Source organism: Lutra lutra, chromosome 6 (genome assembly GCF_902655055.1).
Source record: "Lutra lutra chromosome 6, mLutLut1.2, whole genome shotgun sequence".
Lineage (NCBI taxonomy): Eukaryota > Metazoa > Chordata > Mammalia > Carnivora > Mustelidae > Lutra > Lutra lutra.
In genome coordinates this window covers 76,961,194-76,976,307 of record NC_062283.1, presented here as the reverse complement: position 1 = coordinate 76,976,307, position 15,114 = coordinate 76,961,194, and the positions used below count along the sequence as shown (strand labels likewise).

General features: G+C 38.9%; 1 protein-coding gene across 3 annotated transcripts in view; it reads right to left on the bottom strand.

The window, feature by feature from the left end:
* The window catches only part of NKAIN2 (sodium/potassium transporting ATPase interacting 2), a 1,050,746-nt gene that overhangs the window by 3,599 nt on the left and 1,032,033 nt on the right, over positions 1–15,114 (bottom strand). For 2 of the 3 annotated variants that reach the window (XR_007128249.1, XR_007128250.1), the window contains 2 exons: positions 3,134–3,215; positions 2,342–2,430 (listed from right to left, as the gene is read on the bottom strand). Coding sequence is in view for 1 of the 3 variants with exons in the window: in XM_047734702.1 (XP_047590658.1) it covers positions 3,134–3,215 (82 nt within the window). In the remaining 2 variants the exon portion in view is untranslated. The remainder of the gene's footprint in view (positions 1–2,341; positions 2,431–3,133; positions 3,216–15,114) is intronic. The other variant, XM_047734702.1, reaches the window with a different exon arrangement.

Below are 15,114 nucleotides of genomic sequence, written 5' to 3'. Positions count from 1 at the left end.
TAAAGAGAGTGCAGAGAAAGGGAGGGAGGCAGGCCTGTTTGGAAGCATGGCAGCTAAGTTAGTGTGGAGAAGTATAAATGAATAAACTGAAAATCAGGAAACACAGTGAATGCCAGAGCAAACTGGCAGGTCTGTCTGAGAATTTGGAGAGAATGGAATTAAGGGGTTAGGAAAACTGGCTAATAATGGGGGGTTGTACAACTACCAAGTCGTGGGACCTCTGTTTTCCTTTCTCTTCATCCAGTTTCCTCATCTGTAAAATAAAATCTTAGTGTTGTAGTACTTGAAGTCTCATAAGGGAAGTTTTGTAGAAGGGACAGGATTGTATTTTGACTAGCAATTTGTTATATGCAAGTATTTCTAACTTCCTAAATTTGAATTTCATTAAATATTTTACTTATTTCATGAGCAGTAAGACTTGAAACTTCTTAGATACTTTTATCAGTCCCAGGCAGTAAGGAAGAAAATATTTTTATTACTTTTGGTTTGGCATTTAAAGTCTTCTATTTAATAAAATCATGGGAAGTTTTGCTCAAGGAATTTAATGTTGGATATTAAACTTGCAGAGTCCCGTCTTTAAGGACATTAGAATTATAAATGCCTGATTTGAAACAATATACTTTATTGTCTATAATTAGCATTCTTGTGTTATTATTGTAATTAATCCTACATATGTGGTTACATGTCATTTATTATAACTTGGTCACATTTATTGATCGTGCATGTTGATCAGCACAGTGAAGTGCTACATGGTGAAGAAATGCATGCGATATTGTCAGAAGCAAACAATTGCAAGCTTTGTAGATGTTCTGGTCTACTCTTAAGTACATGTTACTTGGGTAGATATTCCATGTGATACATTGTTTATAGAGGAAATACTTTGGGAATGAAATATAGTACATATTTATTTCTATCTTGATAAAGTCTTTTCATGAGTAATATTCATTAATATAGCATTGTTGTTGCTACTAATAAGTTAATGTTTATTAAGCATTTACTCTGTGACATATTTTATGTCTTATGTGCCTCTAAATTCAGAATAATTATATGAAGCATGTAGCCTATATAATCTCTATTTTGCAGATAAGGAAACTTAGGTTTGATGAGAATAGTTACAGTTATTCAAATAAAATTGTATGTCCAAGGTCATAAAGAATTTTATCTCCAGTACTCTGCTTTTTGTAGGTCATCTTAACCACTACTCCTTACTGCTTTGCCTTTATTTTTTAATGGAATACTTTACATAAGGTTATGCTAAAATATTGAGAAGAGTGGTAAAGAATTTAAAAGATTTATCATTTTCCTTTTTGTGTAAGCTATCAAGTCTTCCGGGGAGCATAGAAGACACATAGTCTAAATAGAAAACAACTGCAGTACTAGGTAAAAGGAAAAAAGAGAACTATCAGAGGAAAAAGAGATTTAAAAATCTTCCATAAAATATGTATTTAAGATACAATTTGAGGGATAGTGGGATTTCATTTTGGAAAAAAATATGTTTGGTGTTAAGAGAACAGCGTAGATAATTGGAAAAATACACATCATGTTTGCAGAAAGCAAGAGTTCTAGTTTGGCAGGCAAAAAAAAAAAAGTGGATAAGGGGAGATATCAGACTGTTAATGTCTTCAGTAGAGTATAAGCTTCAGGAGGACAGAGCCAGTTCTTACTCATGATTACATTTTCCCAGTGTCTCTGAGCATCTTCTGCATATGATTGGCAGTCAAGGGTTGTTAAGGGTTGAAAGGAAGAGATAATATTTCAGCAGAATATTGGGGCCAGATGAGAGGCTGGGACAGCAGGTTATGGAGAGGAGAGTGGACTTTGCTGAGTAGGTAATAAGGATTCATTGATGGTTTGGGGGCAAGGGAGGGAATAGTCAAAACGGTACTTTGAGAAGATTAATTTGGCAGCCTCATGGAAGAAGGGATGGAGATACTAAATTTAGAAGGCAATAGGTAATGAATGCCTGAATTAGGGCAGTGATTGTGGGGTACTAAAAAGAAAACATGTGATGTACTGTTTGCAGAGGGGATGCTTTGAATGACATATCATACTGACTGAATTCTGAACCGAAAAAGTCTTTTTTATGGGTGGTGTTACCAAATACTTCCAAAGAAAAATGCAGGCGTGATGCATAGATCATTCCCCTTTTAAGGAGAAGCTTACAAGGAGGTGTATAAAAATTACTTTAATCTCTTGGAGGAGAAATACTCTAAAAATCCATGTATTATCCTACACATTAACAATCTTAAAAGGTAAAATGATTCAATGGTGGAGGACAACGACGACAAACACATATCTTCAAAGAGAGAAGCTCACATTTCAAAATGAATTAGAATCTTACTTTCTATTTTGATCTTCGCTTGCAATTCAGCATATCACTTGATGCTGATATATAGAATTTGTTATCAGTTGTTATCCAAGGGAATTTGCCTAAACACAGATATAAAAATCAGGCTCTGATTGTATGTCTGCTCTCTTGAGTGCTAGAGCTAAGGGTCTGATAAATTTCAGTGTTACTATTCTGGCTTAATTTTCACTTTTCACATCAGAAAAATGATACAGAGCATTATTGTTCAGTTTTTAAATTTTTTTTAACACTATACATAACTAATGTTATACTATATATACTAGGGTTATACTATATATAACTGATAACCTATCTTTTATCGTCCAAATGAGAATACTTTTGAGAGGAAGAGGAGGTACTGGTAATAACTATGCCAGGACAACCATGTAAACCGAGTCTCTCCTGGGAAAGCCAGAACATATAGTTTATATATAGTCACATGTAACTACCTCCCATGTTATATCATTCTCATAACGTATAATTTGGGGAAATTCAAAGAAGTAGTATATTAATAAAGGCCTTTTAGCTCTGTAGTTGATACTTTTGATACTTATATATAAGACTAAAGGTAACGTTAGAGATGGCATTTCGGTAAGTTAAATTTAAAAAAGAATTATGAAGAAAATGTTATAGAATTATCCTAGCCAAGACAATATTAATAGAAGAGAAAATACTGGAAGTATGTAATTGGAGGAAAGCTCCTTGCCATCTATTTTGTGCCACAATAATGTTTACTTAATTATCTTTTAGGATCACAGAAGATTATCTCCGAAGTACAGTACTTACATGTACATAGGCTGTAGTTGTAAATGAGATGTCTTCTGAGGCCCTTGATAGCCATAAGAATCAAAGCCACCTATGAAATCAACTGAAAAGGAAGAAGTGCTTTCATTAGTTCACTTTTCAAAAGAGGTCAACAGTCATGGTCAAGATCTTACACAGATTACTCATCTAGACCGTGTAATAATCTATTGAAACCAAAGTGATTAATTGTGGAGGAAACCAGATAGTTTCTTCAGGGTAGTGATCCCCCCCCCCCCACAACTGTGAGATTTTATGTACTCCTCTCAAGCAACTAAGACCTAATTGGCGTAATAAAATTTACTTGCACTGTAAAGATGCTATATGTCTTTTTGGTTAGTGTGGAGATTTTCTGCAACACATTACAAATGTAAAAAATAGTGATTGCTTAAGTGCATGTATCTATCAGCAATTGCAGCACTAGTAATAATATCATATACTATGATTGTCAAGTACAAGTTGCTATGGGGGAACTTGTATAAATTAACTGAACATGGCAGTCCTTGTCATTTTGTGGTTCATAATCTGAAATAGGCAATCAGAAATAAAGTCTAACCGAACACTCAAATGCAATACATACTTAGTATTTGAGGTACAACAAGATATAGCAAAAGTTACTGTGATAGAATCTATCACGAATGGCTCCAACAATATCTCCTATCCCATATCTGCTTACAGTATGATCTTGACACTCCTCCCACCTGGCAGTTTTGGTCTGTGTCCCTTCCTCTTGGACCGGGGTACAATTTAGTGGTCACTCTGACCAACAGAGTATGGTAGAAGTGATCCTATATGACTTCCAAGGTTAGATCATAGAGGTGTAATGCACTTCCCCTTGCTCTTTTGAGATGCTCTCCTGGCACACAGCCATCATGCCCAAACTAGCCCACATGGAGAGATTAATGGAGACCCCCATGGACCAGTACTTTGACCAACCGACTTGTTGAGGTTCCCTCTGATAGCTAGCCTCACCACCCAGAAACATGAGAAAAAAGGCATCCAAGTGAGTCCAGCCCCAACCTGCTCAGTCAGCCAAGTCGTGGAGTCTGCCCATCTGAGGGCCATGATATCAGGGATCAGACAAAAGCCATCCTCACAGTGCCCTGTCTGAAATCTTACTTACAGACCCATGAGCATAATAAATGGTTGCTTTACACCACTAGGTTTTGGAAGCAGTAGTTGGGGAAACCATAAATACTTAGAGCACTGTTAAAAGATTTTGTTTTTATTTTTTCTTTTCCACTCCTGGATATGAAGGTTGTGTGGTAGGGATAAAAGAGGTAAAATAATGAAAGGCAGGCAATGTAGATGACAGGGAGGAGAGAGAAAGGGAAATTGAGACTGAATTACGATGCCTGTGGATAGCTTCACTTCTAGAGTCACATTCTATACTAGCTTAGCTTCGACTAGTTTTTATTTTCTTTTTAGTATCTTAAGTGCCACAGGTAGAAAATCAAGCAAGGTTTGAAGTAACATCAAGTCTATGATATCTGTTTAGTGGGGGAGATCTTTATTTAGCAGATTTTTATTTTTTAGGGCAGTTTTAAGTTTATGGCAAAATTGAGCAGAAAGTACAGAGAGTTCATATATAACTTCTGTCTCCACACATGCACAACCTCTCATACTGTCAACAGCTTACACCAGAATGGGACATTTGTTGCAACTGGTGAATCTACACTGATTCATCCTTACCACCCAGAGTCCAGAGTTCACATTAGGGTTTGGTCTTTTAAACTATGTGTTTTGATGAACATATAATGACGTGTATCCGCAATGTTAGTGTCATACAGAAGAGTCTCATTGCCCTAAAAATCCTCTGGGTTCTGTCTTTTATCCCACCCTCCCCCAATCTCTGGCAACTACTGATCTTTTTACGTTCCCATAGTTTTGCCTTTTCGAAAACATCATATAGTTGGACTCAGTATGTAGCCTTTTCTGATTGGCTTCTCTCCCTCCATACTGTGCATTTGAGGTGCCTCCCTGTATTTTTATAGTGTAATACCTCATTCCTTTTTATCTTGAGAACACTTTTTTGAGGCTGAATTTCTCTTCTCATCAGACATGGAACAGTGCAAGAACAAAGGCCCCGATGTTAGAAGGATCAAGGTTCAAATACTGCTTTGACCATTTTAAGGCCAGCTGTGTGACCTTAAATCATTTAACACTCTTAAGATAGGAATTAAAATACTTATTTCATACAATTACTGTGAGGATAAAATGAAATACAGAATGTAGAGCCCTGGGTAAGACATACGGCATGGAAGAAGAAAATTAAAAGCCCTTGAAAAACTTCAGGATTTTCTTTATAATTCTTCTAAGTCATGTGGTGTAGGAGAAAGAAAAACAGGAAGTGTGTGATTTGGGACAACTATGAAACTTTACCAGTTTTACAGAATTTTACGGAAGATGGACTAAAAGAGAAGGAAACTCCTTTGTTTTCTGAATTACCCACATTTGTACATTAGCTAATATAAATGGTATCAGAAGAGCTATACCGTAATTGAGTGGCAACTATATTTAAAGTTTGTATTTTGAGAAATTATTGCCTGTGATTGGTGATTCACTGCAGATAGTATCTAAATTCCTTTTCATTTGGGTTCGCTCTTGTCAACAATGAGAGTTAAGGACTAGTTTGCTGAGAGGTGTTCACAGCACTAGAGTTTCCTTGTTCTGAGGTTCCATTTCCGTAGGATGGTCACCACCCTGGTGCTGGAGAATAGAGTGGGCTAGAGTAGAATGAGATCGCAGCAGATGTAAGTGGTAAGGTCTCCTCCACTGAAATTGAGATCTAAGTCAAACTCAGCTTTATTGCTTTTAATGGTGTTATGAAATATTTCCTTGGCTGGTTTCCAGGAGTTTGAGATGGACAGCAGAAAAAAACAGATGTAATTACAAACCAAGTATTATGGAGTGAACCAAGGGATAACTAGAAGAAACCAGGATGAGTCTTCTAGTCCAATGGATAGAATCAGGACCAAAAATGGAAAATAAAGCTTGAGTTGGGAGCAATGTAGACCATTCTAAGACATGAGAAAAAGCCATAAGAGACTCTTAACTATAGGGAACAAACTGAGGGTTGCTGGAGGGGAGGTGGGTGGGAGGGATGGGGTAACTGGGTGGTGGGCATTAAGAAGGGCATGCGATGTAATGAGCACTGGCCATTATATTCAGTGGATGAATCACTGGATGAATATCTGAAACTAACGATACACTATATGTTGACTAACTGAATTTCAATAAAATAAGTTAGGGGCGCCTGGGTGGCTCAGTTGTTTAAGCATCTGCCTTCAGCTCGGGTCATGATCCCAGGATCCTGGGATCAAGTCTCGCATCGGGCTCTTTATTCAGCCAGAAGCCTGCTTTTCCCTCTGCCTCCCACTCCCCCTGTTGTGTGCTCTTTCTGACAAATAAATAAATAAATAAAGTTAAAAAAAAAAAAAGGAAAGAAAAGGCGAGAGGGGAAATGAGGTGTGTCCTTGAGTATGTGTGGTGAACAGTGTTTGAATTGTCTGAGGCTTGCTCTTATTAGCCATGATCTAGCTGGTGTGAGGTGTGGTAGAACTGGCTTACAACCACCGAGTTGGAAGGTTTGCCATTGTTCTGATCACTCGGTTCATCTGGAGCCATAAAAAGGCTCCAACAGCACGGGACTCAGAACCAACATGAGAAAAGAGGAGGACCTGAGTCAAGTAGGATGGACTTTTACCATTTCACTCATGAGGGGAGCATTCAAATTTAAACAACAATCAAAGGGCATATTTCCGTTGTATATTTTATAAATATGCCTGAGTTCACAGCCAAGGAAACTGTGAAGGTCAGTTTCCACCTATATTCATTCTCGGTAATTGTTGGGCTGTCTTCCTGAAGACCCGAGGGAGAGGAACAGCCATAAGCTGGGTCCAACTGATGACGACGGGTAACATTGTGGTGATCAGCATAGGTAGACTCGATTCCTTGCACCTTTACAGACGTGCTTCAACCACATCTGGAACCCTTTGTGATGCCACGTGGGTGGAGAGCAGAAGCAGAGGAAACCAGTTTTTTTTTTTTTTTTCTTGCTCAAAAAACTGAGTCAGTGGGGTTAACTTACATTTTTAGAATACCCTTAATACCACTTTGGTCTGTTTTCCTTTTTCTTTACATAATCACATTTATTTAGGCTTTAAAGAGGCTACCATATGCTATAAAACTTTTCTGAGCAATAAGGGTCATAAAACACCCGACAGGTCATTTTCTAAGTAATTATGATAGTATCTAGATGCTTGGATCAATGCTCATCTCTGCATTATTAAAAAAAGAGTACCTTTTATTCCTTAGGTATCTCCTTAACTCCTGAAAATAAAAATAAAGTTCTAAACAGTTGCGTGATATTTAATAGTTTCTAAAGCCCTTTCAAGTGATATCAATTATCTTTACAAAATTACTCTAACGTGGGTAGGAATAATAATCTACACTTTACGGATAAATGTAGTATTACTTGACTGCTTGGGGGCACACAATAGCTGAGGACAGGACTGGAAGGTAGATACTCTATTTCTTTCCTAAGTATATCGAAAAAGTGGTTTCTGCTTTTCACTCATGCCCTTCTGATAAATTACTGGGAGGTTATCAAAGGCTTTGCATCACATTTTGGATTAAATCTAAAATATTCAGGCTTCTTTTATATTATTCACTTAACAAACATTTTTTGAGTTGTTGCTTTGAGTCTTCTGTTGCTCATAGATGCTCCCCTTTGTCACTTATTCTCCAGCATCTTTCCTCTGTTCTTTCTAGAAAATTTACTTTTTCATTTTCTTCTCATTTCCAATCTACTATTCTAGGAATATTCTGATGTGAACAAGGATCGAAACAAAACCCCGTGCAGGCCGGATTTGCCAGTGATGGTTACTCGTGAGACGTCTTGGTATTCTGTAACGTATCTTTCATAGGCAATAAGGTGAGCGTCCTTCAAGGTTTAGTTCATTTCTTCTGTGTCTGCTCACTTATGTGGGATATCACATACACATTTAAATGATCCTTTCTTTCGAAAATTACTTATATCCTCAGCCCCATCTCGTACAACTCTGATTACAATGATGTTTTTCAAAGTAAGGAGGAATGTTTTCTTCATAGCCACTTGGCATATTGTCTATTATTTCAAGGTTTATCGGAAAATATGAAGGATGGGAATTACTGAAGGACTAAATTAGGATTAGGAGAATGAGAAAGAAAAGATGATAATGAGTTCAAGATGTACGGAGAAAGAGGTAGAAAACATACCACCTGCCAAGTTTTAAATATGGGGGAAGGAGAAGAAAAGGCAAGATTCAAAGTTGACTCAGAAACGTGTTGACTAAGAGAGTGTTGTTTCTTCTAACAGAAGAGTAAACAATGTCAGGAGGGAGCTGGGGCTTGGCTTCATTTGGAAATGCAGTAAGTGACAAGGGGCATATTCAAGTGGCAAGGGCCAGGACATCCCTGTAAAAAGGGAAACATAACTTTGACTGGTGCAAGGCCAGTTGGAAACATGCTGGGATATTTAGAGATTAGTTTCTTCTGGCTCAACTTTATTGGGCTTCATTGGAACATATCTACCGCCATCTGACATTGCAATCTGCTTGTTTTGTTGATTCCATTGCTGTAATGTAAGCTGGGTGAACTTTACTGTTTCCTGCTCTTTGCTACAGTAGCCCAGAACCCAGAACAGTCTTGGCTCCTGGAAGACCATCTTTACTGAGTGAAAACTCTAGACCTGTTAGCCTTTAAAGAAAATTAGGTAATCATTGGAGTATGGAAGATGTTGGAAAAATTCCTAAGTGAAATTCAACTGTTTTCACTCTTTCCTCCTTAAGACCTTCAATGATAATAAAGAGAAGACCCTTTCTAGAAGAGCTAGAATGTTTGCTGTTGACTGGGTCCTGTGCGATAAAAGAAAGTTTTGAATGCCAATGGGAAGAAACCACCGCAGTAGTCTCCTTGGCCTAGAGGAGTAGAGGAAGAGAGGCTAAGACATTCTTGGCCTCAAAGTGATTCCAGTGAGAGAGTCATTCTTCCATGAATCCTGGTGAGTGCTGCCAATGTTGGTAATTGGTAGGGAAACCATGATTCTCTTTCTGGCCAGTTTATACCATCCTAGTGGGGCAGAAGGTGACAAAATATAACAAAAATTATACTCATTTAATTTTTGCCTCATTGGAGGGATTTGCCTTTGGTCCTCTGAAGGTAACTCAGGAATGTTACCATTTTCTTTGCAACTGTTACATTTTCTCTTTGCCTTAGTTTTTCCACCTGCAACATGGGTGTATTTATATCTACTGACCTATAGAGACCCATGGAGGTCCAATGATTTTAAATTAGTAAAGTGCCATATCAGTTTAATAACTATGATTTAATAACATTAATAATAGTGGAATTTAAAAATTACCAAGTGAGAGAAGAATGCTTTTTGAATACATATTCCTTGCTAAAATATATTCCCTGTTGTGAGCTCCCTATTTATTTAAACTTCTCAATCATGAACACCGTGTTCAGTAAACTGAAAATTGCCTTTTTAAAGTACATATTGGTAGTGAGGTATTGCAATATAAAATGGTATCCTGGTATTAATGACAAAGCCACTAGTCAACATACTCCCTTTTGGAGACAGAGCTGGAAAAGACCATGAGGGGAATTTTAAAAGGCAGATCAAAGAAAACAGCCTAAATATTTAGGAGAACTCTTTGAAAGACATTAAAGAATTTGTGTGGGCCTATGAAAACGGAGTGTATATCCATTATCTCTGCAGGTGAGAATTTCAAGGGTACTTATCTCCAGTTGCACAAAAGAAATTTAGAGCATAACCAACCACAGGCCAAATTCAAAAGAACCACCTTTCTCCCACACAGACTTGCTTGGTAGCAGCAATTCAGCTTATTGTGTGAACCTGAGGGGTTTGGTCTGGGCTAAAATCCCTGAGTGGACGCTGAGTTAACTTTTTTTTTTTTTTCTTTTTCTGATTAGGGAAACAACCCTTTGTAGGAGTACTTTACCCTGTTGCTGTTTTAAGGTCACTAAAATGACTCTTATAATAGAGAGGGCTTCTGACAGGCAGAGCCCACACTGAATGAAATGAGACTTAGGAGCTAAATCAGTGCACGTACTTCACTTTCTAACCTTGCTCAGCAGATGTGTTTTCTCAGGGTCTTATTTTCATGTTTCTCTCTTAGTTGTATTAGAACCAGATCTTCAATATTTTACATTCAGTACCAAATGCAATTACATATGCCAAAAAATGAAAGCGAAAAGCAATCATTACAATGGTATCATAGCAGAAGAAATATTTTTTTAGTTTGAAATAGCCTGAGCAACCACGTAAAGCTTTTGGTTTTAAAAACTAAATAAAAAATAAAATATAAGTTCCACATGACAAAGTATTCTGTCTTTCTGCTCTTGCCTATTTCTGCCTGGTTTGAGGGAATGTCGTACCTTTGGGAGATTTGAAGAAACACATGCTGGTTTTCTGGGGACACCAGGATGATGCTATCAAACAGTTCTCCAATAGTGTAAGTCACCCCTGGATACATCATGGGGAAGGGTGAAGTAGGGTAAGTATTGAGGGCTTTGGAGTCAGAAGACCTGACTCAGGTTGTACCTTCACTTCTTACCAGCATTGTACCCACAAAAAGGTCACAGCTACTCTGAGCCTGACTTTTGTCCTCCCTAAAGTGGGGATAATGAAATAATTCCAACTTCATAGGGTTGACAGAATCAAGTGTCATATGCAATATTTAGATGCATGCCTTTTAAAGATAGACCATGGACAGATTTAGGATCTCATCTTTTTTGAAGGGGAATTATGTGAAGAAAATAATTTTTTTAAAATATTTTATTTATTTATTTAAGAGAGAGATAGGGAGTGCAAGTAGGCAGAGAGGCAGGCAGAGGGAGAGGAAGAAGCAGGCTCTCCGCTGAGGAGGGAGCCCGATGTGGGGCTTGATCCCAGCACCCTGGGATCATGACCTGCTTAACCAACTGAGCCATGCAGGTGCCCCGTGAAGAAAATAATTTAAAATGCATATTTAGGTTATTTCTGAGAGGGTGAGAACTGTATATTAGAATTTCCAAGAGTTACTGTGTGGAATGACAGAGTATTGGGTCATCAGCAGAAGCTGAGGAGAGCTGAGGTAGGTCTATGGAATCCCTTCAACTGACCACTCTGTTGGTTAACTGTGGTCTGACAAGCAACAGGACTATCTTGTGTGACGTAATTTCGAAAAAAAAAGGGGGCAGGGAATCTATATGGAACTGAGTTTTCATACTTCAAGTATTTATTTTTTATTTTATTTTATTTTTTTTTTTTTTGGGAAATCGCCTTGTATATTATTTAAAAGGCCAGAGACAGGCTGGGACCAGCCTTGTTTGTGGTCTCTGAGGTTTCAACCTGTAGATAGGCCAAAGGAACTATCCAGTGGAGTGTGCCAGAATGAAGAGCCTGAAAGCTTATCCTTCTGGATCAGGCAGAGAGGATGAGCTCAGTGTTTGATGAAGGATTACTCAGGAAGAAAAAAGCTGTAACTGTTCCTCTCAGATTTAGGTAGGGTTGCAAGGAGACAAAAGGATAATTTCCAGTATAGAGGGTTTTTCAGGTTCTGGGAGAAAAAATGGAAGGTTTTCATGTTTGATAGCCTTAATTTTCTTGGTTTGAGTACTAGCTTAGGTTCAGAACCCATGCCTAGGTTTGGAACAGGTCCTGAGGAGAGTCCACGGGAGGAAGTGAAAACGTCATTGAGCAGGAGAGAGCATCCAGCCATGTTTAGAGACTTTCTCCAGCTATGTGTAGCAACCCAGGATTAGCAGTGGAGAAAGTGAGCCTGAGCCTCATCAAGTGTGGCTGTTGAAAATCCAAGTATGATTCAAGTGCAGGGGGCCGGTGGGGGCATCATTGCATGACTATACTGGACAGAGATGAGAATTGGAATGATTCAGAGAATGAGAAAAACAAAGTTTCCTGTGGAGTGAAATTCCTAAATAAGGATGAAGGGAAGTTTTTCAAGGAGGAAGATAGAGGAACAAAGTGGAAGGGGAAAACAAACAAACAAACAAAAAACAAAAAAGTAGAACTTAACAATCAGGCAGAGAATTTTTAATTTTGGAGAAGTCTCTTCTCCACAGTGAAGGTGACCCGAATTAGCCTCTTTGAGGAAGGAAATTAAGGGGTCGATGAAGTGAGTGATAACAAAGAGTGGTAAGTGCTGAGGAGGTCAAGAAATTGTAAAGCTAGAGTCAGAAAATTATGTATCCAGGCACGTTTAATGCCTTCAGTAGATGTGGAGAAGCATACAGAATGGGATGAGATAACTGAGCAAACTTCACCTTCAAGGTACCTGGTCTCACTTTGTGCCACACCATTTGGATGGACCGGATTCACCGATCCGTTTCGTTCTTCCCTCTCATACTTGCTTTCAAGTAGATATGACATGCCTTTCAGTTAAACTCAGAGAGAACCGTTATTACAAGCTATTGGTGGGCGAGCCAGACATGGTTGGGCATGTCTTCCCCACTGACATCCAGGGTGTACTTAGAATGCACGGCCCATTTAAATGCAGAGGTTTTAATTAGGGGGTGGGCCCATTTATGTATGCAAGCATATTGAAGAAAATTTTAAAAAACCATGCATGCCTTGCCTTATAATCCTTGCTGACATAATATTTGCGTCTTTTTGCATTGTCCAGAAAGGAAAATCACAAAACTCTGGAGCTGAAATTAATCCTCTCTTTAGAAGAACAGTAGCAATTTAAGGAAAGAGAATGTCCAGTAGTTATTCTAACATTTTTATTGATGTTTGTGAAAGCTGAAACGAGATTTGCTCTATTGAGCTCATTAAAAACACTTCAGATTATTCCTGTGTGAATTGTGGTATACATTTGGTCGATAGGGATTGTAGTAGAAAGTAGTCCTCTTTAGCAAAGGCACACCTATTTTTGTTAAATTCTACATACCCCTCTGACATCTCCTTTAGATTTCAGCCAAAATGTCATCGTTTGAGGGAAGAATCTGCTAGTCTTCTCACTCGGATGAGACACGTTGGGGTGTATTCCTGCCACACCTCCTTGCCTTGCCTGAATTCTCACTATGAGTTACAGTCGTTCTTCGTGTGAAATGCACCCTTGACTCTAAGCACCGTGAAGACAAAGGTGGTACCTCCTTTGGTGGGGGACCAAGGACAATACACAACTGATAATACACAGTCTCCCACAGAGTGGTTATTGATAAATATGCATTGAAAGAATCTATCTTGATTATCTCAGAGAAGTGATGTGGAAAACATATTTAAATCAGGAGACTTAGGTTCTATTCCCAGTTCTGCCTCTAAATGACTGTTTAACTTAGAGAAAGTCAATTCAAGTATCCCTTTCCTCAACTGTAAAATGAGGGGATTCAAGTAGGCGATTGTTAATATTGCTTGCAGCTCTAAGATTCTGCACAGTTCCAAAAATGAGTATTTTACATTTATATATTTACACACATACACACACAGCATTTGGAACCTGAGACATGACAATGTCCAGTTGAGAAACAGGGTGATGAAAAGAAAATGTGGGAACCGGGAGAAGGGAACAGGATTGGCAGGTTTGGAGCCAACAGAAACACTGTCCCTGGATTCCATTCACTTCCGAGACCAAGGTGTATGGATGTTACTCTGCCCTTCCCTTGGCTTTTCCGCTTCGGGAATTCCTTAACATCAACTTCATTAGTTACAAAGGGAACAAGCAATCCATATCCAATTTTCTTTTCGCGTCAGGATTGTTCATGTATAAACTAGGCTCCTTTGTTGGAAACATTTGCAATTAATCCCATAAACAAACAAACAGAAAAATGCAAATCTTGCACTGCCTGCCCCAGCCAAGCTCACCGACTCTGAGCCTGACCACCATCCGTTCGTTATACACAAAAATGAATTGAAATTCCCACTTTGGGCCTAACCTAATTTTCAAGTGATAATAGGCATGGATTCCCAGAAGCACTCTATGCCTCTTGATAGCAACATCCTAATTTCCTTTCCTGGTAAATGTTTTAAATAAGATTTTAGCACCAAAGGAAATTAACCTTTAACTTAATTGTAATTATAAAATGCCATCACTGATTTTTGTCTTCAGTCTAATTACTTTCTATTATTTAAACAAACCTCACCTCCTGTGAGCTTTAAGTTTGTTTCTCCCCCAGTTCCTGCCACACAACGGCGGCCAGTCCTCCTGGAGTCGTCGCGGCTGCTAAAGCAGCCTCATTCAAATGTCACGCAGGACTGCGGGTTTGCCCTCTGCTCGCTTACTTAAAGGCACTCGTCCAGAGGCTACGTGGAAGGCTGCTGTGCTCAGAGGTTTTCCTCCTGCATACCTGGTGGCCATCCTTAGACACACATTGGTTTTCATCCTCCTGCTGTTTGGAAGGAGATCGCGAAGCCCAGGCCTCTGTCTCTATTAGAAGCCACTTCCCCAGCGGAAGCGCAACTGCATGTAATGAAGTGGGCACCTGCCAGCACCATTTATCAAAAGACACGCACAGAATCTCGAGCCTTCTTGACCAGCACCGCTCAGCTCTGGAGGGCTTTTAGCGCTCGGTGTCCTCTTTGTCTTGCTCTCGTTTGTTCTTCCGAAGATAGGACTATGGGATCTCGGGAACTTTATTTTGTTGGCCTGTGTATCTACACTGTGGTGCTAAAAGCATGCTCTTTTCCTGCCCCTTAGCTGCCTTCTTTGTCATGTCATTATCAGTGCGAGTCCAGAGAGATGGTGTGAGTCCATTACAGGTGGCCTGGGTACCGCAGAATTGGAAGATGAAGCAGGATAATCAGCGGGGAAGGTTTTTCTTTTGTTTCTGTTACAATGTCACCACTTCTCCTTCCATTCATTCTCTGGCTTTCTTTTCCATTGAGGCTGATTAAGACAACCTGAAGCATATTGGATAATTTCAGTTCTCCTAGGCAGACATATCTTGTGCATAAAATACTT